The sequence below is a fragment of the Lemur catta genome, chromosome 3, assembly GCF_020740605.2.
Source record: "Lemur catta isolate mLemCat1 chromosome 3, mLemCat1.pri, whole genome shotgun sequence".
Classification (NCBI taxonomy): domain Eukaryota; kingdom Metazoa; phylum Chordata; class Mammalia; order Primates; family Lemuridae; genus Lemur; species Lemur catta.
The window spans coordinates 24865146-24888571 of NC_059130.1; the positions used below are offsets into that span (position 1 = coordinate 24865146).

Below are 23426 nucleotides of genomic sequence, written 5' to 3' on the forward strand. Positions count from 1 at the left end.
GAGTGATGGGACAAAAAAGTGCCAAGCTGACCTCAGAATTAAATAGGGTGGTCATGGAAGATTTCACTAAGTTTACATTTGAATAAAAATGTAAAGGAGAGGCCAGGCGGTGCAATGGCTCATACCTGTAATCCTAGCACTCTAGGAGGCCAAGGCGGGAGGATCCCTTGAGGTTAGGAGTTTGAGACCAGCCCGAAGAGGAGGGAGACCCTGTCTCTCCCCAAAATAGAAAAAATTAGTCGGGTGTGGTGACATATGCCTGCCGTCCCAGCTACTCAGAAGCGGAGGCAGGAGGATCTCTTCAACTCAGGAGTTTGAGGTTGCAGTGAACTATGATCACGCTACTACACCCTACCCAGGGTTGACAGAGCAAGACTCTGTTTTCAAAAAAAAAAAAGGAAAGAAAAAGAAAAAAAAATGTGAAGGAGATGATGGGGCAAACCAAGCAGATATCTGGGTTAAGAGCAATTAGGGCACGTACCAACAAATGGAAAGATACTGAGGTGAGATGCTTGGCCTATCCAAGGAATAGCAAGGGGTCAGGATTCTGAAGCTATTTGTTCCTTGAATGAAACAATAAAAGTCACAGAGGGAGCTACTTTCTACAGAGTCCTATACTTTTTTTTTTCCCGGGTGGTCTCTGGTACCATTGTTAAATTACGGAGAGGGTTAAGAAGAGGTGCTAGTAATCACGACTCAGAGGGTTTACTTCGTACCAAGAAAGGCTGTGTTTGAACTCGAACGCAGAAGCCCTGTTTTTAGTTCTAGCATAACTTTGGCGCACTTTTGCTTGACACGAGGAACACTGCATACAGCCCAATTTCCGCTTCGGGAAAAAATTAAAGAAATTAACATGGCAGTTAATAGGTCTGGCTAGGGAAACCTAAGGCCGGATACTTGCCTGGGGAGACTTTCGGGTTCTGCCACGCCTGCGCTCCACCGCCGGGAAGGTGGCAAATACGGCTGCGCGAATTAGCAGCCCAGCCCTCCCTGGTCACGTGTCGGGGGACCGCGCCGTGGCGGCGGCCGTGGCGGTAACGACGGCAGGCCGTAGGGCGGTCAGCAGGTTTCCGGTTCCGGTGTAACGTTCGGGCTCCGTCTCAGGGGCTGAAGTTTGTGAGGTGAGTAATGGCCCCGGGCCCAGAGATGGTATTTGCTGTTAGCGCATCTGTGGCCGGAGCTCAGTCCAAGCAGAGGGCCGAGGCGGGAGGGTTCAGCGGGAAGGAGGCCGAGAGAAGTACAAGGTTCTGCGGGAGAAGCGGTTGGAATGAGATTGTTGAGAGGAAAAGGGCGGGGGCGGGAACGGGACAGGGTGGGTAGACCAGCTCTGAGCTGAGGAGTTTGGGTAGAACAAGGTGGGGTGAGCGGCCAGTTGGAGAGACGGAGAGAGTAAAAATAGAAGATGGGTTTAGGGGAAACTCAGGTTGTAGCAAAGAGGAGCATGGAGTAAGGAATTCAGAAGATTGGATTCTGCTGCCTGCTCATTCAGAGATCATTCTACCTTAATCTCCTTCTGCAGCCCATCTCCCCACCCCCCAGCCACGCAGTTATTGTTAAACATTTGATTAGTGTCAAAGCTAGCTACTGTTTGAAACTTTTTTTGTCCATTGCCTGTTTAATTTGTACATTATCTTTTGCAGGATTGGGTTGAACTTAAATACATTTATTAGTATAGTGTTTGGGCACACATTTCATCTGGTAATAGTGGTACCTTATTTATTACCTTGAGTTTTCAAATTGCTTACACTTTCTAGCCAATGAATCAATTCTAGTAGAATGTGAGACCCATTAAGGCAAGGATTCTTATGAGTTTTGTTCACGGCACCCGGTACACTGCTTGACACTTAGTAGTTACTCAGTAAATATTTACTGAACGAATTAAGTATGGTGTAGATATGGTGGTTGTACTCATTTTGTAAGACGAGTAAACTGAGGCTCAGAGGAATTAGTTAACTCGCTCAAAGGCTTGTAGTGGTGAGGCTCAGTGTCCCACATGTTCAGTGTGAGCTCTTTTCTTCACTTTATATGGTGCTGGTTGTGCTTCTTTCAAACAATGCATGTCTAATATGTAGAAATTGATAGCTATACTGCTATCTCATCATGGGATAATAGAGCCACCATAGAATTATCCACATAACTTGTCACCAAGGCACAAAGTCTTTCAATATTAGTTTCATGACTTTAATCTACTAGCTTCATTTGGATGCCAAAATTAAATCCACTATTTGGCAGCAAGACTTATAGAGGGTATACTTGCCAAGAATGTAGAAGTTAATCAGACTGTATCATCTCTTAGGAGAAAAGATACCTTAATGCATCTTTTTTTTTAGACCTCAAACTCCTGGGTTCAAGCAATCCTACTGCCTCAGCCTCCCAAGTAGCTGGGACTACAGACATGCTCCACCATGCCCGGCTAATTTTTTTCTATATATTTTTAGCTGTCCAGATCATTTCTTTCTATTTTTAGTAGAGATGCGGTCTTGCTCTTGCTCAGGCTGGTCTCGAACTCCTGACCTTGAGTGATCCTTCCACCTCGGCCTCCCAGAGTGCTAGGATTACAGGCATGAGCCACCACGCCCCGCCTGCCTTAATACATCTTGAAAGATTGATTCTCAGGTTATTCTCTGATGAGTGGCACTGCTGGGAATAGGTTAGCTTGGAAGTTGAGGTTAGTGCAGTTTATTGACTGCCTTTTAGGTGCACTATGGAGAATCTCAGAAATAAAATTTTCTTTATGAGGGGTTTTGAGATTTAGGGAAAAGATCAAAATGTTAACATGAATAATGTTGAAATTTCATACTACCTTACAATAAATAATAAAGTTTTGTTGTGGAGAGTCCTTTATGATTGTGTTTTCTCTGCTGAGCTAAAAAGTAGAAGGACAGAGGTGAAAAGAGACAGAACATCCAAAATGAGGGTATTCTTTTCTGAGCTGAAGGATCATCAAGTCTGCTGACAGAGACCCTGTAGAATGTGATAGAGAATTTTCTGGGGGCTAGGCGCGGTGGCTCACGCCTGTAATCCTAGCACTCTGGGAGATCGAGGCGGGTGGATCATTTGAGCTCAGGAGTTCGAGACCAGCCTGAACAAGAGCGAGACCCCGTCTCTACTAAGAAATAGAAAGAAATTAACCAGACAGCTAAAAATATATAGAAAAAATTAGCGGGGCACAGTGGTGCATGCCTGTAGTCCCAGCTACTCGGGAGGCTAAGGCAGGAGAATTGCTTGAGCCCAAGAGTTTGAGGTTGCTGTGAGCTAGGCTGATGCCACGGCACTCTAACCCGGGCACCAGAGTGAGGCTCTGTTTCAAAAAAAAAAAAAAGAGAGAGAGAATTTTCTGTGTGCAGAATTCCCACTAGGATGAATATGACTACAGAGAATTTTGACAGAACATTCTTAAGGATTATAAGATTTAATACAAGACGATTGACCTTGATAAACCCTTTTTTATTTGCATTCCTTAAAAGAAGGGAAGCCCAGAGGTTAGGTTAGAGAATATCTGTCTGGAAGCAGGAGGAATAGAACAGCTGGCCTCTGGATGGGTTTTTGTAGTCTTGTTTTATTATGTTTGCAATCCTTGTTAATGTGACATGATCAAGAAAAGAAGCTAGAACTCATTTCTCAGACTAGGTTATTCCTAGAGTTTGTTTATTCCACAGATTTCATTCGTCCACTGATAACTTACTGAGCTAGGATTTAAAGTCAGATGAAATCTTTTTTTTTCTGCTTTGAAGTTTGGTTCTTAGGAAAAGTATTTGCCTTCATATGATCCCGAGGAACTTGCCTAGGGATTGAGAATAGGAGTGGGGAAGGTATTCCTGATGTACTCACCATTGCCCTGGAATACTTTAGTCTGGAGGGGTTTTTTGAGATGGGATCTCACTGTGTTGCCCAGGCTGGTATCAAACTCATAGGCTCAAATGATCCTCCTGCCTCACCCTCCCAAGTATTTGGGATTATAGGTATGTGCCACCATACCTGGCTATTTTGGTCTTTTCCTCTTCTCTAACTTAACTGTTATCCGGTTTCTTTTTAGGTGCAATATTGAGTCCCATTTGACCTATTGTTCTCCTTTTCCTGAAAAATGGCACTGTCTAAGAGGGAGCTGGATGAGCTGAAACCATGGATAGAGAAGACAGTGAAGAGGGTGCTGGGTTTCTCAGAGCCCACAGTGGTCACAGCAGCATTGAACTGTGTAGGGAAGGGCATGGACAAGAAGAAGGCCGCCGGTATGTACCTTTCTGAATCTTTTGACTTACATATAGGATGTCCCCAAACACTTCTTTGAACATCCCCCAAATTCTCTGTTGGGAGCATCTAAAAATAGATCGGGCTACATTTTATTTTCTCTTGCATTATAATGGAAATAGCCTAAATAACTAATTTGGGTTTTTCTCTTACTGCTTATTTTTTATATTATTTGTGGCATATTTTGAATCTCAGGCTGACTCCATTTGGACACCATACTGAGTCACCTAAGTTAGATTTACTTCATAAATTTGACTGGCTTTAAAAAAAAAAGATTTATTAAAGATATATGCTAAAGTCAGATAGGTATATTCAGATTCAGATTGACATTTCACCATATAGACGTCATTATGAAAGACATGATAAAGCTTGAGGAAGGTAGATTTTGTTAATGGTAGTCCCCGACAACTTGCTCTTTGGGAAAGATTAAGGTGATTATCCATCCTGAACTTGATGCTCAACCTAAACATGTTGCTCTGGCTATGCTAATTCCTACTCCAAAAAATTATAGTTGTATTTTTACCTCACAGGGCAGGGTCATTCAATGTAAGAGATATGGGAATCCTACAAAGAACTTTAAAAACCGTTTCCCTCTCTCCTGGGAATAAAATTCCAGTGTTGGTATCTGTTAGCATGCCTAGTACTGGAATACATCCTCTTTCCTTTTCACTCCTGTCATCTCTTTTGTTCTGTCAGACCATTTGAAACCTTTTCTTGATGATTCCACTCTCCGATTTGTGGACAAACTATTCGAGGCTGTGGAGGAAGGCCGAAGCTCTAGGCATTCCAAGTCTAGCAGTGATAGGAGCAGAAAACGAGAGCTAAAGGTAGGTTACAGTTTACTATCTAATGAGCTCGGGAGTGTTTTGAATGGTAACAAAGTTGCTGAGCTTACCTGGCTCACACTTTGATATCCACTATTAGAATACCAAATGTTCAAGAGAGGTACCTAGGCATCAAAGTAGAGGAGGTGAATTTGTATTGTCACCATCTTATGCTGATGAACTACCAAAGTTAATGGGCTGAAATATTCCAAAAAAAAAATTTTGTAGCTTTGTCTTTTTTTCATATACAGTTAGGAGTTTTGGTTCTTCTGTTTCCCTGTATTTCCTTTCCCCCCCCTTACTATATAAACTGATTGCTCTAAGATTTTATACTTTGATTTATTTGAGTCCTAATAAGTAGCTTCAGAATGTGACACCACTGCTACTTGAGCTGTAGACCTCATTATTGCTCCTTCATAGAGGTTTCTCTGCAATGCACTTGTTGATAAGATACCCAAAATCAACTATTTATCATATTCTTGAGAGCCTACCATTTGTGATATAACATATTTCTGGTCATTTGGCCCCATGAATAGAATAGTTAAAGGGGCTGTCAATATTCCCTTAACTACTGCACTTTTCATTCTGGAGTTGCTGATTGAGCATGGTCTCTTTCAATATTAGCAGCATCAAGTAACCTATCTCTGTATCTCATTTCCCTCTATCTCTGTCTTTAAAAAAATATATATTTCTGTGACTTCCATCAAACCTTCCAAAGTGCTTTTGGTACTTTGGCTACCCCATTGCTTTTCCTGAGGCACAAAGAGTGGATGAGAAATGTCTTCTTGGTCCCCTGGCCACACGATGGATCTAAGAGAAATGGAGCTTCATGTGCCCTTTGTGTTTAGCACATTGTAGGGTGATTGGAGGAATGAGAGATAGTCCTTGCTTTAAAAGAATTTGCAATTTAAAAGAGGCAGGTGCATCAAAATACAGTCAAAAATTATATAATGTGAGTAGGAGTTTCAGGTAAATTTTAGGTTTGACTGTAGAATTTCAGACTTACGTTGAATTGTATTATATTTAAGGGGGAATGATTGACCCATAGTGTACACAGATGTGTACAGTGAAGATTGTATCGTGATAGGGCATTCTACTGTGTAAGTCTTGAGGGCATGCTATGAATGCACTGACTACATTGGGTGGGATTAATAAAAATGGTTTCTTGAAGGAGGTGTCTAGATAGCCTTGGGATACGGGTCCCATTTTTGGTCCATTCAGGTCCCCACCCCACACAATATATTATGGGAGAGTCCTTTTTCTTGAACTGTAGGAGTTCCAGGAAGCGCTCACCCCTGGCCGAGGATATGTCCTTGCAAAACACGAGCCCTCCTAGTGAAGAGGGGATGTCACCCAAAGCCTACCACCGGTGTGTACATTTGCTTTTTCCCATTGTCCCTTCCAGTTGGCCACTCTTGGTCCTGTTAAATTCACCTTGCAAATTAGTCAACATATTTGAGTTCCCATTGTTTGATGAGAACAAAGTATTGGGGAATACTGAAGAAGAAAGAAAAAGCCCCTGTCCTGGAAGAGCTTAGACTCTAGTTGGGAGAACGTACTAACATTGAGATACCTAACACTTGGCATACAGAATATCAGCAATGTAACTTAACCTAATGTGAACCAAGCTCTTACATGTTAAGAGGATGTGAAACAAAAGTTTGATCAGAGTGGGATTAGGTTATAATGAGGAAAACTTCCTGGAGGAGGTGAGTTTTAGGCAGGAGTTGGAATAAGGGTTATAGAAAAGTTGAGGGAGATCATTACAAAGTGGGCAGTATCATTTGCAAAGACCTTGAGATGGGAACATTTATAAGAACGGGGATGAAATTTGCTTGACTGACATAGGAGAATGTTGAAGTTGGGTGAGATGGTCCACTTGGTGGAGAGTCTAGAAGACCCTGTTTCTGGCAAGTAGCTATTTGCAAGGTCGTGTCATATTCCCCTGGGAAAAGCCACAAAATGCTAGTAGGGGCTAGGATGATTCTTCCCTTCTCCCCATGGTGAAGGATACAACTCTTCTTTCATCTTGGGTTCCCTTAGGAGGTGTTTGGTGATGACTCTGAGATCTCCAAGGAATCATCAGGAGTAAAGAAGCGACGAATACCCCGTTTCGAGGAGGTGGAAGAAGAGCCAGAGGTGATCCCTGGGCCTCCATCAGAGAGCCCAGGAATGCTAACTAAGCTCCAGGTCAGTACCTAGGGACTGAGAGCAAAGTGATTTTATGAGTTGAAGAAGCAAAAGGAGCATGGGTCCATATTTATTGTGATTTTTTTTTTTTTTTTTTTTTTGGAGACAGAGTCTTACTCTGTTGCCTGGGGGCTAGAGTGCCATGGCGTTGGCCTTGCTCACAGCAACCTCAGACTCCTGGGCTCAGGCAATCTTCCTGCCTCAGCCTCCCGAGTAGCTGGGACTACAGGCATGTGCCACCATGCCCGGCTAATTTTTCTATATATATTTTTAGCTGTCCGTATAATTTCTTTCTACGTTTAGTAGAGATGGGGTCTCGCTCTTGCTCAGGCTGGTCTCGAACTCCTGAGCTCAAACGATCTGCCTGCTTCAGCCTCCCAGAGTGCTAGGATTACAGGCATGAGCCATCGCGCCCGGCCTACTGTGATCTTGATTTGAATTAGTGTTTAGCATTTGGAGAAGTTTTATTTTCTGCTTTATGTTTTAGCACTCCTTGGTTTAACCAGGAGTCTTCCAGTTAAGAAATAAAATTGCATTTACTGAGGGCTTACTGTGTGGCAAAGTGTGTTATATACATTATTTGCCAAGTTATCTACCTTATTGGGTCTTTAAGAAGATTAAATGAAATTGTCAGAACTCTTGATGGCAGAGGGGAATTATTTCCAAATATAATGGAAAGAACATACAATCCACTTATAAGTAATTTCAAGTTGACTTTGTATTTTTATAAACAGAAAGTATCTGTGTTTTTTAAGTGGGCACTGCTAAACAATTTTTTTGTTGTTGTTTTTTGTGTTTTGTTTTGTTTTTGAGACAGAGTCTCACTCTGTTTCCCTGGCTAGAGTGCCCTGGCGTCAGCCTAGCTCACAGCAACCTCAAACTGCTGGGCTTAAGCAATCTTTCTGCCTCAGCCTCCTGAGTAGCTGGGACTACAGGCATGCGCCACCATGCCCAGCTAATTTTTTATATATATTTTTAGCTGTTCAGCTAATTTCTTTCTATTTTTAGTAGAGACAGGGTCTCGCTCTTACTCAGGCTGGTCTTGAGCTCCTGACCTTGAGCAATCCTCTCGCCTCAGCCTCCCATAGTGCTAGGATTATAGGCGTGAGCCACCACACCTGGCCTATTAAACAATTTTTATACCACATAAGCAGTAAATATTTCTGGTACCATTTAAAATTTTGGAGAGGAATAGAAAATATATATATTTTTTATATATATACACACACACGTATGGATGGATTTGCATGTATATATTTCTGGAAGGAAAGAAACTGATGATTATATTTTTTATGGAGAATGGGAATGGAAGAATTCATAATATACCCTTTTGTAATTTTTTGTATTTCAAACTGTATAAATAGATCACCTACTCAAAAAAAATTTTAAAGATTTATTTTTTTGAAATATCTTGATCTTGAAGCAACTTAGGAGCAGGTCTCTTTTGGAAAATGTGAAAGGAGTCATTTGACCATATCAAATAATGTAAGCTTATCATTTTGAGCTGCTTTAGGACAGAAAGGGTTTATAGAGACTAGGGAGCAGGTCTTTGCACTGTCATTTCTGGTTACTGAGACTAGGAATTCAGGTAGTAATGGCATAATTTAAAAAAAAAAAAGCTATAATCATTTGTGCAAGTTCCAATAGGTTTGCGTGTATTATTTAAATGTTCACAATAGACCTGTAAGGTAGGTACTGTTTTTCCCCCTTTTAGACACTTGGGAGGTTTGGAGATTAAGTACCTTGTCCAAGGTAACACAGGCATTAAGTGGCAGAGTTAAGATTCAAATGTGGGTTTCTCTGATTCCAGAGTCTTAATCACTAAGCTGTGTTACTACTTAACATGCCAATCCTGCCTTGGGAAGATGGGTTGAAAAATTCCAAGCTTGTGTAGGCTTATTTGCTTATTTTTACTAAATTTTCTAGCATATGGTACAGGTAGAATATGGTGGAGTCATTCAGAAAATTTTAGGTCTCAATTGGGGATGGTGACACACACCTGTACTGCCAGCTACTCAGGAGGCTGAGGCAAGAGGATCACCTCCTGAGTCCATGAATTTGAGTCCAGCCAGGGCATTGCAGCGAGACTCTGCCTCTAAGAAAAAAAATTTAGGTCTCTAGACCTGAGCTCTTTGGGGTTAGGAACCTGTATGGGAGAAATAAAAAGGAGAAATTAACAGTTTTTTAAATTTTTTTCCCTTGGAGAGCAGATCAAACAGATGATGGAAGCAGCAACACGACAAATTGAGGAGAGGAAAAAACAACTGAGCTTCATTAGCCCCCCTACATCTCAGGTATTGTGCCCAGATTACTCCAAAAAGAATAATCTTTAGCACAGAATTTCTTGCCATCCACTCAGATGAGAGACAAGAAGGTGACTACATGTTCCACTCCACAATTATCTACCACAGTCTACCATGGTGTGGTCTACCACGGTGTAAACTGTGGTAGATAATCTGTCTGCCTGTCTCAATCCTTCTGATTTCTTTCTGTCTATCTCACAGCCAAAGACTCCTTCTTCCTCCCAACCAGAGCGACTTCCAATTGGCAATACTATTCAGCCCTCCCAGGCTGCCACTTTCATGAATGATGCCATTGAGAAGGCAAGGAAAGCAGCTGAACTACAAGCTCGAATTCAAGCCCAGTTGGCACTGAAGCCAGGACTCATTGGCAATGCCAACATGGTGGGCCTGGCTAATCTCCATGCTATGGGCATTGCTCCCCCGTAAGTATCTATGTCATGGAATCTCTTGTTGTTTCTGAAGTTTGAGAAGCAATAAATACCTTTGATATTGATCCTCTTTTTCCAAGGAACCTAAATCATTTCTTATGTAGTTTCATATTTCTTACATACAATTGATAAATACCAATTGAATTTATTCTCTTGGCTTCCTTGTTTGCAGGGTTATCTTCTTTTTGTAATTGGTATAACAAAGATTAAGATTATTCATCCAATATTGGAGCTAGGAATAGAGCCCCAATCTCTTGGTTTCTAACTCAGAGCTGAATCCATTAAACCACATTGAATAAGACTAGATCTGAGGGTTCTGTACAACTGGGCAAAGATGATAGACTTTATTTTAGCACTTCTGATTTGTCTGGTGTCCCATGACTGACTCAAGAATGTGAGAATAAAGAAAGGATTACAGATTCTTACCAATATAATTTATAAGTTCATTTCATTTGATTATACCCTATATTTAAATATCCAGTTTGGTGTTATTAATCAAGATGTCATTATTTGTTGATGAGATTATGATCCCTAGAACTAGTTGTCTTTGTTGGGTTTTGTTTTTATTTTCTGTTTGTTTTTGTATGCCTTAATGTTCCATACAGGATTTATTTCTTTGTGGGCTATTTTTCAGGAAGGTGGAGTTAAAAGATCAAACTAAACCTACACCACTGATCCTAGATGAGCAGGGTCGCACTGTAGATGCAACAGGCAAGGAGATTGAGCTAACACACCGCATGCCTACTCTTAAGGCCAATATTCGTGCTGTGAAGAGGGAACAGTTCAAGCAACAGCTAAAAGAAAAGCCATCAGAAGATATGGAGTCCAATACCTTTTTTGACCCCCGAGTCTCAATTGCCCCTTCCCAACGACAGAGACGCACTTTTAAATTCCATGACAAGGGCAAATTTGAGAAGATTGCTCAACGATTACGGACCAAGGTATCTTGGCCTAGAATATAATCCAGAATTTAGAAGAAGTTAGGAAGCTGACAGAAAGGAATACTGTCAATTCAGTTAATTCTCTGTGTTTTAAGGAATTATATAAGCAGGTCATTTAAAGGTAATGGATAATTTTTTAAATACTGGTTTTTTTTGGAGACAGAGTCTCACTCTGTTGCCTGGGCTAGAGTGCCATGGCATCAGCCTAGCTCACAGCAACCTCAAACTCCTGGGTTCAAGCAATCCTTCTGCCTCAGCTTCCCGAGTAGCTGGAACTACAGGCATGCACCACCATGCCCAGCTAATTTTTTCTATATATTTTTAGTTGTCCATATAATTTCTTTCTATTTTTAGTAGAGACGGAGTCTCGCTCTTGCTCAGGCTGTTCTCGAACTCCTGACCTTGAGCTGTCCTCCTGCCTCGGCCTCCCAGAGTGCTAGGATTACAGGCGTGAGCCACTGCGCCAGGCCTTCCTAATTGCTTTCTACATAGGTGAAAATAAATTGAGTTTGGAAATTTTCCACGTATAACTGACAGTGGAGGGAAAAAATTCAAAACTCTCTGAGTTACTGAGGAAAGCTAGCCTGGTGTTAAAATTTACTGCAATCTACACACCTGCAGAGTTGAATTGACTGTGTATTTAATGACTTTCAAAGTGAGGTTTTCATAGAATTCCATTTCTGCATATTTGTTGCAGGCACATACTGTGAGGTGAAGGCAGAAGGATGAGTTTGAGATGTATATTAATGAACTAATTAAAGAATATAGTAGAGCAGAACAATTCTTTTCTAAGCTTTCAGAAATTATGAACTTGTTGCATTAGGTGGAAAGAGTTCAACAAAGGAGTGTTTTAAAATTTGGGATTCTGCCACTTCCCTTGTCTTGTTTTATCTTGTTTTTAGGCGCAACTGGAGAAGCTGCAGGCAGAGATCTCACAGGCAGCTCGAAAAACAGGCATCCATACTTCAACTAGACTCGCCCTCATTGCTCCTAAGAAGGAGTTAAAGGAAGGAGATATCCCTGAAGTTGAGTGGTGGGACTCTTACATCATCCCCAATGGCTTTGACCTGTGAGTTTGTTAGTTGAGACCTTTTAATAAGGTTATAGTTTTTAATAAGAGAGAAGGTACTCATGCATTAAATAAAATTTTAAAATCCAAGAGAAATAGCTGACTATATACAAGCCCATATTTGTAAACAATATGTTGTATGGATTATTTTTAGCATTTTGAGTTAATGTAGGAGAACCAGGACACAAATAATCTACAAAAGGAAATCTATAAATTTTCTGTTTGCTTTGTTATGCATTGTTTATTTTAAGCATATTTTTCTTTTTACTTTTAAGAACACAAATCTACTTGTATTTATTTACTTTTTATTAGTTTAAATCGTTGAGGGGTACAGCATCACATGGATTATGTGTCCAGTGGTCTTAGCAGTAAGGTTGCTTTGTCACAAACCATGCCACTGTTTCCATGGGCCTGAGTTACCTTTCCCCCAATTACTCTGATTTTGTTCAGTTTGCCACCAGGAGTCACTGTGTTATTCTTTGCTTTGTATATATAATCACATCTCTTGCCCAAATAGAACTCAGTTTCACCTTGCATTTTAAGATGAGCTGTTTGCTCTCTTTGGTTCCGGAGACCCCACTTATGGCCAGTAAAAATGGCCTTGGACCACAGCTTTCCACACATATTTGCGTTTTAGAAATCCTGTTTCAGCAGCCTCAGCCAAAAGGAACCACTGCCTCATGGGCAACTGCAGATGAACAGAGTGTATCCATTTCACTTCACTCAGGTCCAGAAAGTAATTTTTAGCATATTTTTCTTTAATTACATCATTTTGCTACATATTATAGGTGTTTACATTTCTTAATTACATCCAGTTGTAATAGAGCAAGGACTACTAGTTGATGGGAGAGATAATGGTAAATAAAGCATATAAGACACATTTGGGCCGGGTGCGGTGGCTCACGCCTGTAATCCTAGCACTTTGGGAGGCCGAGGCAGGTGGATTGTTTGAGCTCAGGAGTTTGAGACCAGCCTGAGCAAGAGCGAGACCCTGTCTCTACTAAAAATAGAAAGAAATTATATGGACAACTAAAAATATATAGATGTAAAAAAGTTAGCCGGGCATGGTGGTTCATGCCTGTAGTCCCAACTACTCAGGAGGCTGAGGTAGAAGGATCGCTTGAGCTCAGGAGTTTGAGGTTGCTGTGAGCTAGGCTAATGCCATGGCACTCTAGCCCGGGCAACACAGTGAGACTCTGTCTCAAAAAAAAAAAAAAAAAAAAAAAGACGCATTTGGAGAACTTTATATGTGCTCCATCATTCTTTTTTCTTTCTTTTCTTTTTTTTTTTGCTTAGAGGCAATCTCGCTCTGTCACCCCGGCTGGAGTACAGTGGTGTCATCATAGCTCACTGCAACCTCAAACTCCTAGGCTTAAGCAATCCTTCTGCCCTAGCCTCCCAAGTAGCTGGGACTACAGGCGAGTGCCACCACACCCAGCTAATTTTTCTATGTTGAATAGAGATGGGGTCTTGCTCTTGCTCAGACTGGTCTCAAACTCCTGAGCTCAAGCAGTCCTCCCACCTCTGCCTCCCAGAGTGCTAGTATTGTAGGCATGAGCCATCATGCTTGGCCCATCGTTCTGATACATGGTTTAGGAGACTGTGTGTAGCTTTTCCTTAACATTTTTTGTCAGCTTTTCCTTAACATTTTTTGACCCAGGGACATAGTGTTACTAGTGAGAGAATATGATATCTATCAAGTGTATTAGGATAGAAAAAAGGTTGAGAATGACTGGTGTGGAGAGTGCATTCAACCTTAGTGGGACTCAGTTTTCTCATCGTGAAAATTATGTATAATTTAATTACATATTATAGATATATAAATGCTGAAAAGTGCTAGAACCCGTTAATGGAGAGTGGACTTTTTTATTGTGTTACTGATACTTCCCTCTTGGAATCATCTCTACCCACATATCCTATTTTCTCTTCTTCCTGCGATTTTAGTACAGAGGAAAATCCCAAGAGAGAAGATTATTTTGGAATCACAAATCTTGTTGAACATCCAGCCCAGCTCAATCCTCCAGGTAATGTATAGATTACTCAGTCAAGGCTCTAGAGCAGCAGCATCCAATAGAACTTTACGCAGTGATGGACATGCTTTCTATCTTGTGCTGTCCAATACAGTAGCTGCTGCTCCTGCATGATTCTTGAGCTCTTGAATACTGAGTTCCATGAATACAGCTAAGGAACTGGATTTTTAATTTCATTCCATTTTAATTAATTTTAATTTTCATTTAAGTAGTACGTGTGGCTAGTGGCTACTGTATTGAATAGTGCAGCTCTAGAACATTGAGGCCTAATCTATAAAATATACATTATATATATTGAATATATATTATTAATATAAGTTGGGTTTTTGCCATAGTGCTAACTCCAACTCTAGTCTTGTACACCACCAATATACTACTGCTCATCTTTGATCTTCTTTGTATTTAGCCTTTTTTTTTTTTTCTTTTTGTAGCAAAAGTCTATTGGCTTAGTCAAGAGAGATAAGTTTTAGTTGTAGCTGTGTTTTTAACTAGCTGAATGCCTTAGGTAAAGTCACTTAGAACATTGGTAATTTCTTCATTTGTAGAGATAATAATTGATAGGCTTTCTTCAAGAGTTATGCAGATCATAAAAGATATTAACACTTTTACCAGACTTGGGATGAACATAGATGGTAATACAATTGGTAAATGTGCTTGACAGTATCTCTAGTAAGTTTAGAAAAGTAGATTGAGACCTTGAGATAATATAAGTTATAATAATCAATGAATTTTATTTAATCAAATTCTGCTTAGCCATCATTAGTGTGGAATCAATGGGAAAATGCGAGGGTTTTGTTTTTTGTTTGAAAAGATTGAGTGAACCTGCTTTGAGAGTCTGGAAGATTTTTCCCATTCCTTGTGACTCTAAAATTATAAATTTTATCATCTAGACCAGTGGTTTTCATATTGTATTTTATGCACACATTGAGGTTCAGGAGGTGGGATTCTAGATACTTCCCACCTACTCCAAATCCTTACCTAGAGCACCTCTATTTTTTTTTTATGTTTGCCACATTTCATTTGATGAAGGGGTTTAATAATGAAAAACAGCTTAGAACACTACTTATGAAAGATAACAATGCTCTTTTAAAAAATAACCATGCTACCCCATCACATCTTAAAAAGAACTAACAATAATTAAGCTAAAGTTTCTTTTAATGATACTGATATTCAACTAAATCCCTTTTATATTCTTACTGCTTTGGTACACTTGTTTCTCTGCCTGATAGTCGACAATGACACACCAGTTACTCTGGGGGTATATCTTACCAAGAAGGAACAGAAGAAACTTCGGAGGCAGACAAGGAGAGAAGCACAGAAAGAACTACAAGAGAAAGTCAGGCTGGGCCTGATGCCTCCTCCAGAACCCAAAGGTACATGTCTTAGTGGCTCCTGCTGCAAAAGGGTTGCAAGTTTATCTCTAATTCTAGGGACCTTTAACATCTATCTATATTTGAGTGCTTTCTATTTCTTAGAATCATTCATCAGTTCTTTAATTCTTACTCTAAATTTTTTACTATCTTATTAAGACAGGTTAGCACATTCATTGTAGAAGCCATTTAAGGCTTCTTTTTAAGCATTATTTTCATATAACACTGATTTTCCTGGATGAGTACTGGTCTTGAAATTCATGAAGATAGTTGCAATATTTACAGAGACTTGTTAAGTACAGAATTCTTAATGTTTTAATTTTTAAAATGAAAATACAATATAAAAAACTCACCCTTTCTCATTCAGTAATATTTTGAGTGAGCACTATCATGTACAGGATCTTTCACTAGATGCTATGATCAGAGTGGAAAATACCAAAGAAATAAAGTTTCATGTCTTTCATAAGTTTTCAAATAATATAAGTGTGTACCATTTCTTAGCTTGTGTGAATTTCTGTAAATGCTGAGTTAACTGGGTGGGATTTTCAAGGTAGGAGTTATTGGAGGAAGTAAGTTTTCAGCAGAGATTTGAAATAGGTAAATAATATGAATTGGTAGAAAGGAGATAATAGGTTATCCCAGCTGGAGAAGTGACTTAGAAGATTGATTGCTATCCTCTCTCCATTGCAGTGAGAATTTCTAATTTGATGAGAGTATTAGGAACAGAAGCTGTTCAAGACCCCACGAAGGTAGAAGCCCATGTCAGAGCTCAGATGGCAAAAAGACAGAAGTAAGTGCCATGGGATTGGGTGGAAACCCAGGGCAAGTACCTTACCCAAACTCTTCTGGGGGATCCATATTTGGAGGGAGGGGAGAGTCCTCCGTTGCTCTCTCTTTCCCTCAGCCCTGCCTCTGATCTTCAATGCCTTTCTCACTTGTGGATGTCCTTCCTGTCACGACAGAGCGCATGAAGAGGCCAACGCTGCCCGAAAACTTACAGCAGAACAGAGAAAGGTCAAGAAAATTAAAAAGCTTAAAGAAGACATTTCACAGGGGGTACACATATCTGTATATAGGTAGGTGACCATACTGGGCCAACCTTCCCCTCAGAAATATCAAAACATTTTCCAAGTGCTTGAGTCAGAATCACAGTAGTCTAAAAGCCTACCCAATACCAGTCAGTCCCTACTCTTTTAATGACTCTTGGGTGAATCGGGAGTTAGTAAATCTATTAAAATGGTAAGGGTTAGAGGTTTATTTTTACGGTTATCCAGTTCTTCTATCTGAAGTCTTCTTCATTAACCAGTATTAGTTCTGAAGAATGAATGAACACACACACTGTTTCAGGCCAAGATGTGAACTAAGGATTGTTTGTCCTTTGTGGAGTATAAAAATACCATTCTGTTTCTCCAGGAAGCATTACAAATTTCTTTCCTCAGTAATTATATCCTTACCCTGATGTATTACAGTAATGCTTTTATCCTCACTCCAAAATGTGTTTTATACATTGCAAATATTTTTCTACCTTTGTGTTGATTTAATGTTTTCATTTTATTCTGTTATATTGAGTACATATATATCTTCTATTTTTTAAATGTGCTTATTTCTATTAACTAATTCTTTACTAGAAAAGTGGTACATTATTACAAAAGTAGTGAATGCTTATTAAGATTTTAAAAAGTTCTTTAACAATACAGATGGGCACTTATGGAAAAAGTCCCCTTCCTATGCTCTGATCACTTAATAACCACTCTAGACATAATTGCTACTAACAGTTTTTCCTGTATTCTAGGAAATTTTCATGCATACATAAGGGACTACTTTACATTATAAGCATATAGAGGGCAAAGAATTTGTAGATCTTTACATTGTCAAGAACAGTGAGCTTGTAAACACCTCTTCCACTTGGAGTAAATTTTGATTACCTGCATTTATTGTAAAGTGTACAGCACTACACTTTGAAGAAATATAAGATAGTGGAAATATTTCTAGATTGATCAATTCCACCTTTTAAGCATTCATATATTTGTTTACTTCAGAGGCCCTTGTTTTTAGAACGAATACCGTTTTGGATTCATCTGTTTAATGTGCCATTCCATTCAGGCAGCTACTGATGCTAAAATGGAAGACATAACTAAACTTTCCCTTCTCTAGAGTTCGAAATTTGAGCAACCCAGCCAAGAAGTTCAAGATTGAGGCCAATGCTGGGCAACTATACCTGACAGGGGTGGTGGTACTGCACAAGGATGTCAACGTGGTAGTAGTGGAAGGGGGTGAGTCTGAAAAACTTGAGGAAGATTGTCCCTCGACAACCCTAGGTCTAGAGTGATTAGCATTGTGGGAAGAAGGGAGAAAAGGATGATAGTATTTTAGAGCCATACCTGGGTATAATATTCTGGGCCTCTATTCCTGTATTTGTAGGAGCAGAAGGCCCTAAAATGTAGTTCCTGGGATTGGTTCAACTACATTAATGTCTGAGCATTAGATGAGCTCAGAGGTTCTTTCTACCCTATAATCTTCCACAGCTCTGGCAAAATTATTCTTCTCTGTTTCCAGGCCCCAAGGCCCAGAAGAAATTTAAGCGTCTTATGCTGCATCGGATAAAGTGGGATGAACAGACATCTAACACGAAGGGAGATGGTGAATGGGGGTTAGAGGGGATTAAGTGGGAGAGCTTTGGGAAGTGGGGATGGTGCATTAATCTATTCATCTTATTCTCTCCTTGTGACACTCTTGCTAATAGTAGATAGTGTTCAGGAATTTTAGAAAGACCCATTCAGAGTGTGAACTTGCTAGACATTCATACAATATTTATTACATGAGCATATGCATGAGTGTTAAAGTTATTCCTCTGCCTGTCATTTAAGGCTCTTCTACCAGCTGGTTTCCCTATCTGTCCTGGATTTGGGTACTGGTTACATGAGTATATTTAGTTTGTGAAAATTCAACAAGCTATGCATTCATATGTGCAGGGTCTGTATTATATTATTCTTTAATAAAAAGGGTTTTTTTAAAAGATTGAAGGACAGAAAAGGAGATTTTTCCCATCCAAAAAAGCTCGCTGCTTTGATAAAGAAAAGATATTTTTTATTCTTTTGCCCAACTTTATCTTATATGTATGATACAGATGCTCCTCTACTTACAGAGGGGTTATGTCCCGATAAATCTATCATAAGTTGGAAATACCCTAAGTCAAAAATGCATCTAATACACCTAACCTACTGAATGTCATAGCTTAGTCTAGCCTACGTTAAACGTGCTTAGAATGCTTACATTAGCCTACAGATGGGCAGAATCATCTAACACAAAACCTATTTTATAATAATGTATTGAACGTTTCATGTAAGAGAATTTTATCACATATCACTAGCCCAGGAAACGATCAAAATTCAAAGTACGGTTTCTACCATTGTAAAGTCAAAAAGTTGTAAGTCATACCATCTTAAATTGGGGATGGTCTGTATTTGACATTCTCTTGGCCATCATACTTCCATCAGTGTTCATTCTTGCCATCTTTGAAGACCTGAATTAGCATTTAGAACTTGCAGAGTGGCAGACATGGTGGTGTGTGCCTGTAATCCCAGCTACTCTGGAGGCTAAGGCAGGAGGATTGCTTGAGACCAGCCCAGGCAACATACTGAGACCCTGTCTAAAAAAATTAAAAATAATTAAAAAATAAAATCTGCAGAGCCTTACTTTTCTTAACTTTACCTAACTTTGGACCTCCTTTTTGTCCTTGAAATACTTAAGGTACACTCTTGTGCTATAATTGACCTATATCTTATTTTGGTTTGCAAGCGTTCCTAAGATTTAATTTGGTTTATCTGTCCTCTTCCAATAGGCTAAAAGCTCCTTGAGAATACTCTATAATATTGACATCTGAAGCCTAGCTACCAAAGTGCCTAGGACAAGTTTTTATTATTAACTGCTCATCTTTTATATCCTTATTCCCAGTACTGGACGCAGCTTTTGACACATAATAGGTGCTTAGTAAATGCTTATTGAATTGATTAATATCCCTGCTTACTTGGAGCTTCCAGTCTAATTTGGTGAGAATAAAGAGTAACAGAAAAGAAAACATTTGATTCTAACACAGGGGAAAGGGTGATAATATTTCAGAGAATTTGGGTAGACTTGAATATTGTTTGTTTAGAAGCTAAATCTGTGGTCTCTCTTCTAAGTCTAGAACAAGATTTAGCTATATTGTCTTTTCCAGATGATGAGGAATCTGATGAGGAAGCTGTGAAGAAAACCAACAAATGTGTACTAGTCTGGGAGGTAGGTGATCCTTTGTAAAACAGTGAAGCAGAACTTTAGCCAATTCCTGATTGCTTATACTATTCAAGTGGAGCAATGGAATGGTAAAAACTAAACGGTGGGCCGGGTGTGGTGGCTCATTCCTGTAATCCTAGCACCATGGGAAGTGAAGGAGGGAGGATTACTTGAGGCCAGGAATGGAGACCAGCCTGAGCAAGAGTGAGACTCTGTCTCTGCAAAAACAGAAAAATTAGCTAAGTGGAGTGGCACATGCCTGTAGTCCCAGCTACTAGGGTGGCTAAGCCAGGAGGATTGCTTGAGCCCTGGAGTTTGAGGTTGCAGTGAGCTATGATGATGCCACTGCACTCTAGCCCAGGTGACAATGAGACCCTGTCGCAAAAAAAAAAAACTAAACAGTGAATAATCCCTTAAGTAATTCATGAGTTTTTGTTTTTTTTTTTTTTGGAATTCATTTTTAAATAGTTGGCAGCGAATTCTTCCTGATTATATTTTAGTTGTATTGATGAGTATTTAGTAAGTACCATCTAGGGAAGTGTATATTTCACAGCCATGAATTGTGGAATTTTTATTTGGATATAGTGAAGAAAGTATTAGACTTAAAAATATAAAGTTAGGAGACCAGGCAGTGCAGCTTATTGGCTGTACAATCTGGGCCAGACATTTAATGTCAAACGCTACCATGCCTGGCTAATTTTTTCACATTTTTTTGTAGAGACAAGGTCTTGCTCTATTGCCTAGGCTGATCTTGAACTCCTGGCCTCAAGCAATCCTCCTGCCTCAGCCTCCCACAAGCATGAGCCACCATGGCTGGCCATATTGTCAGTGTTTTTTATGAGACCCAAATTAGACAATTATATAATAGCGCTTCATAAAATGTGACTAAATCACTCTTCAAATGGAACTTTTTCTATGGTTATCCAATTCTTTCATCCCTGAAAGCTTTTTAGAGAGCCAGTATTAATGTTTTCATTTTATTCTTTTTGATTGAGTACATGTGTATCTTCTATTTTCTATTAACTAGTTCTTTATTATAAAAGAACTAGTACATTATTACAAAAGTAGTGAATGTATATTAAGATAAAAAAATTCTAACTACATAGAAGGGCTCTTACTAAAAATGTACAAATGTACTCTTCATATCCTCTGATCTCTTAAGACCATTCTGTATAAGTAATTGCTATTAATAGTTTTTCATGTATTCCATGTTATCCCAGATTCCACAATTTATACATAACAAATAGGGTAATAATAACCGTAATACCTCTTTCTCTGTTTCATACGTCCCCACCTGCACATTTAATATCCCAGCCCTCTCATCTCTTTCAAATTCTCTTCCATTTATCTCTGAGAGTTTCTAGAAATTGTCTCTCAGGCTCAGAAACAAGCCAAATTCTGCTCTAACCTCCTTTTTGGAGTCTGCTCTCTGGAAGCCTCTAGAGATAGCACCTTGTGACTGACATTGCTGCAGGTGCCTTTGGCAAGAATGCTGTTCACCTAGTAATGTGTCTTTCTATTGTAGTTCTCTGCAGGTAGCCTCCCAGTTCTCCCCTACCACCACAATTGTTCTTTGTCACTGGGCCCCAAAGCCTCCAGTTTGTATACATGGTTTCACTAAGTCTTGTAAAGTGAGTTCTTTCAGCCTCTGACTCTCTAACTCCTTTCTCCTTAAAGGCCCAAATTTAGTCCTTAAGGCCTGGTGAGAGACAAGTTCATCTCATACCACCCTCCATAGTCCTTCCTGACTTGCTGTTCCACCCAGGCACCAGAGCACAGAATTCCGCATCCTCACTTAAGTCAATAAACTAAAACCCCTATGCATATGAATTTATGAAAACTCCTGCTAATATCCAAGGCCACGGAGGTTACAATTGCTTTTATCATAAAATCATGTTCAGCTAGGCACATTGCTATACAAATGATTAGGTCTTATAAAAGAATATTATATCTGATTTAAATAGGAAATAGTATTTTTATTACATATTTTGTCTATTTCCCAGGGTACAGCCAAAGACCGGAGCTTTGGAGAGATGAAATTCAAACAGTGTCCAACAGAGAACATGGCTCGTGAGCATTTCAAAAAGCATGGGGCTGAACACTACTGGGACCTTGCGCTGAGTGAATCTGTGTTAGAGTCCACTGACTGAGACTACTGCAAGCCTTTCCTCTCCCCCCTTGCCTTTGTCTCTTCAGTCCTCTCCCTCATTCTACTTCCCAACCCACCCCCAATTGTGTGTGTGATCTCAGAACTGTGCCAAGCAGACATTGGGACAAAGGGAGAGTACCTTACTCCCTTCCCCAGTCAGCCTGGTGCTACCCTTTATCCCCTTTATGTGCATATGATTAAAGAGTTATTTTTAAACGTGGTGTGATATTTTTCACACATTCATAGGTATTAAAATTTGGCTCTTCAGATGATCTTTTTTCCCAGACTTCTAGCAGTTGCTGTGGAAAAAAATTTTTGTCATTGATATTTATATATATAAATTAATGGGTAGATAAATGGAGATGTATTTTTAAAGTATAATGGAAATGTCTGATCTCATCCTGGAGCAAGAGTGATAAACACTCTTTTCCTGGAACAGAATAAAGCAAGAAGAGGTGTTAAGTGGGTAACGGGTGGGGGACAGCAAATGAATGTCTGTCCCTTAACCTTTAAAAAATGCAATCCCAAGGTTAGACAGATTACCTCAGGTCTTGTCTAAGTAGTCTTTCCAGGAAATCAATTCCTCTAATGGATGTGTATGTTGGAATGTGTGTTGTGGGTAAAGTGGACACAGGGAGAGTTCAAGGGGGATGTTATAGGTCAGTTTGTAAAATGGAATAAGATTTAAGAATTTAATTTAAAATCCTTTTCTAAAAGAAAATATGTACTTTTTTTTTCTTTCTATGAGTCTGACTAGATGTGGTTGGTCTTATTTCAGCATTTAATGTTTCTGCTTTGATTTTAGGCATATTTGAGTCAGAGGAAGTATCCATTGAAGTCCAAAATTCTTGCCATACCTATCCTTCCATTTCATGTTGCCTGTTGAGGATGTATTGACAGTGGATCAAACAAAGAAGCCAGTTAAGCTCCCATAACTTCATGCTAGGTGGTGCTTCTTATGAAGTGGTGCTGAAGAATGGATACTTGACAAGAAGTTAAAACATTCTGTGTTATAAAATTAATGCCTTTTAAAAAGTTCCATGGCCAGGTATAGTGCCTGGAGTTCCAAGCTACTCAGGGGGTTGAGGTGGGAGGATTACTTGAGGCCAGAAGTTTGAGGCTGTAGTGTGCTATGATTACACCTGTGAATAGCCACCTCAACTCCAGCCTGGCCAACAGTGAGACTCCATCTCTAAAAAAAAAAAAAATAAAAATAAATTCTTTTTTAAAGTTCCATGTTTTAGGTCCTGGTTAGAGTTCCAATTTTAAGGCAATATTAGGGAGCATTAGGGTCAAAGAGGTAGAAAGAGAGAAGGGGCTGCAAAGGGCCTTAAGGAAAAATTGTGCAACTTCTCTTCCTTTTTTCGAGATAAGCAAGCTAACCCAGATGGGTGAGGTTGCTAATCCTGGAGCTTTCTGAAAAAAGCCTAGCTTGCCAAAACACAGCAATGAAGACTTTGGGTGCTTGTTAGTAATTATATCTGTGACACTTGGGAGCTAGGGAATTGAGCTAGTTTTTAGTATTTCTTGATTTAAGCAAATCCAGGGGGAAAACTCATTGTCATAAAAATGAGTGCTTTTGATTTGTGTAAGTATTTATCA

At 39.6% G+C, this 23426-nt stretch overlaps 1 protein-coding gene and 1 pseudogene across 3 annotated transcripts; one reads left to right on the plus strand and one right to left on the minus strand.

Annotated features, from left to right (window-relative positions):
• Positions 1-1004: 1004 nt before the first annotated feature.
• PRPF3 (pre-mRNA processing factor 3) lies at positions 1005-22040 on the plus strand. 3 transcript variants are annotated; one of them, XM_045544949.1, is made up of 16 exons: positions 1005-1121; positions 4037-4229; positions 4945-5075; positions 7116-7262; positions 9473-9556; positions 9767-9987; positions 10628-10934; positions 11837-12003; positions 13948-14027; positions 15263-15406; positions 16094-16193; positions 16366-16479; positions 17558-17676; positions 17960-18043; positions 19620-19681; positions 21679-22040. In XM_045544949.1, the coding sequence occupies exons 2-16, from the start codon at positions 4085-4087 to the stop codon at positions 21823-21825; spliced, it is 2052 nt and encodes a 683-aa protein (XP_045400905.1). In that variant the 5' UTR covers positions 1005-1121; positions 4037-4084; the 3' UTR covers positions 21826-22040. The 3 variants fall into 3 exon arrangements, with proteins under 3 accessions (XP_045400905.1, XP_045400906.1, XP_045400907.1); XM_045544950.1 differs by lacking the exon at positions 1005-1121 and adding an exon at positions 2531-2616; XM_045544951.1 differs by lacking the exons at positions 1005-1121; positions 4037-4229 and adding an exon at positions 6346-6441 and having other exon boundaries at positions 4988-5075.
• Positions 12317-12627, minus strand: LOC123633939 (annotated as a pseudogene).
• Positions 22041-23426: the final 1386 nt, after the last annotated feature.

What these genes read in the sequence shown, in the direction of transcription:
- PRPF3 (XM_045544949.1), top strand. Translation starts at nt 4,085, where the DNA reads ATGGCACTGTCTAAGAGGGAGCTGGATGAGCTGAAACCATGGATAGAG. An exon ending in GCAGAAAACGAGAGCTAAAG is followed by an intron (nt 5,076 to 7,115) that starts GTAGGTTACAGT and finishes GGGTTCCCTTAG; the next exon opens with GAGGTGTTTGGTGATGACTC. An exon ending in TTAGCCCCCCTACATCTCAG is followed by an intron (nt 9,557 to 9,766) that starts GTATTGTGCCCA and finishes TCTATCTCACAG; the next exon opens with CCAAAGACTCCTTCTTCCTC.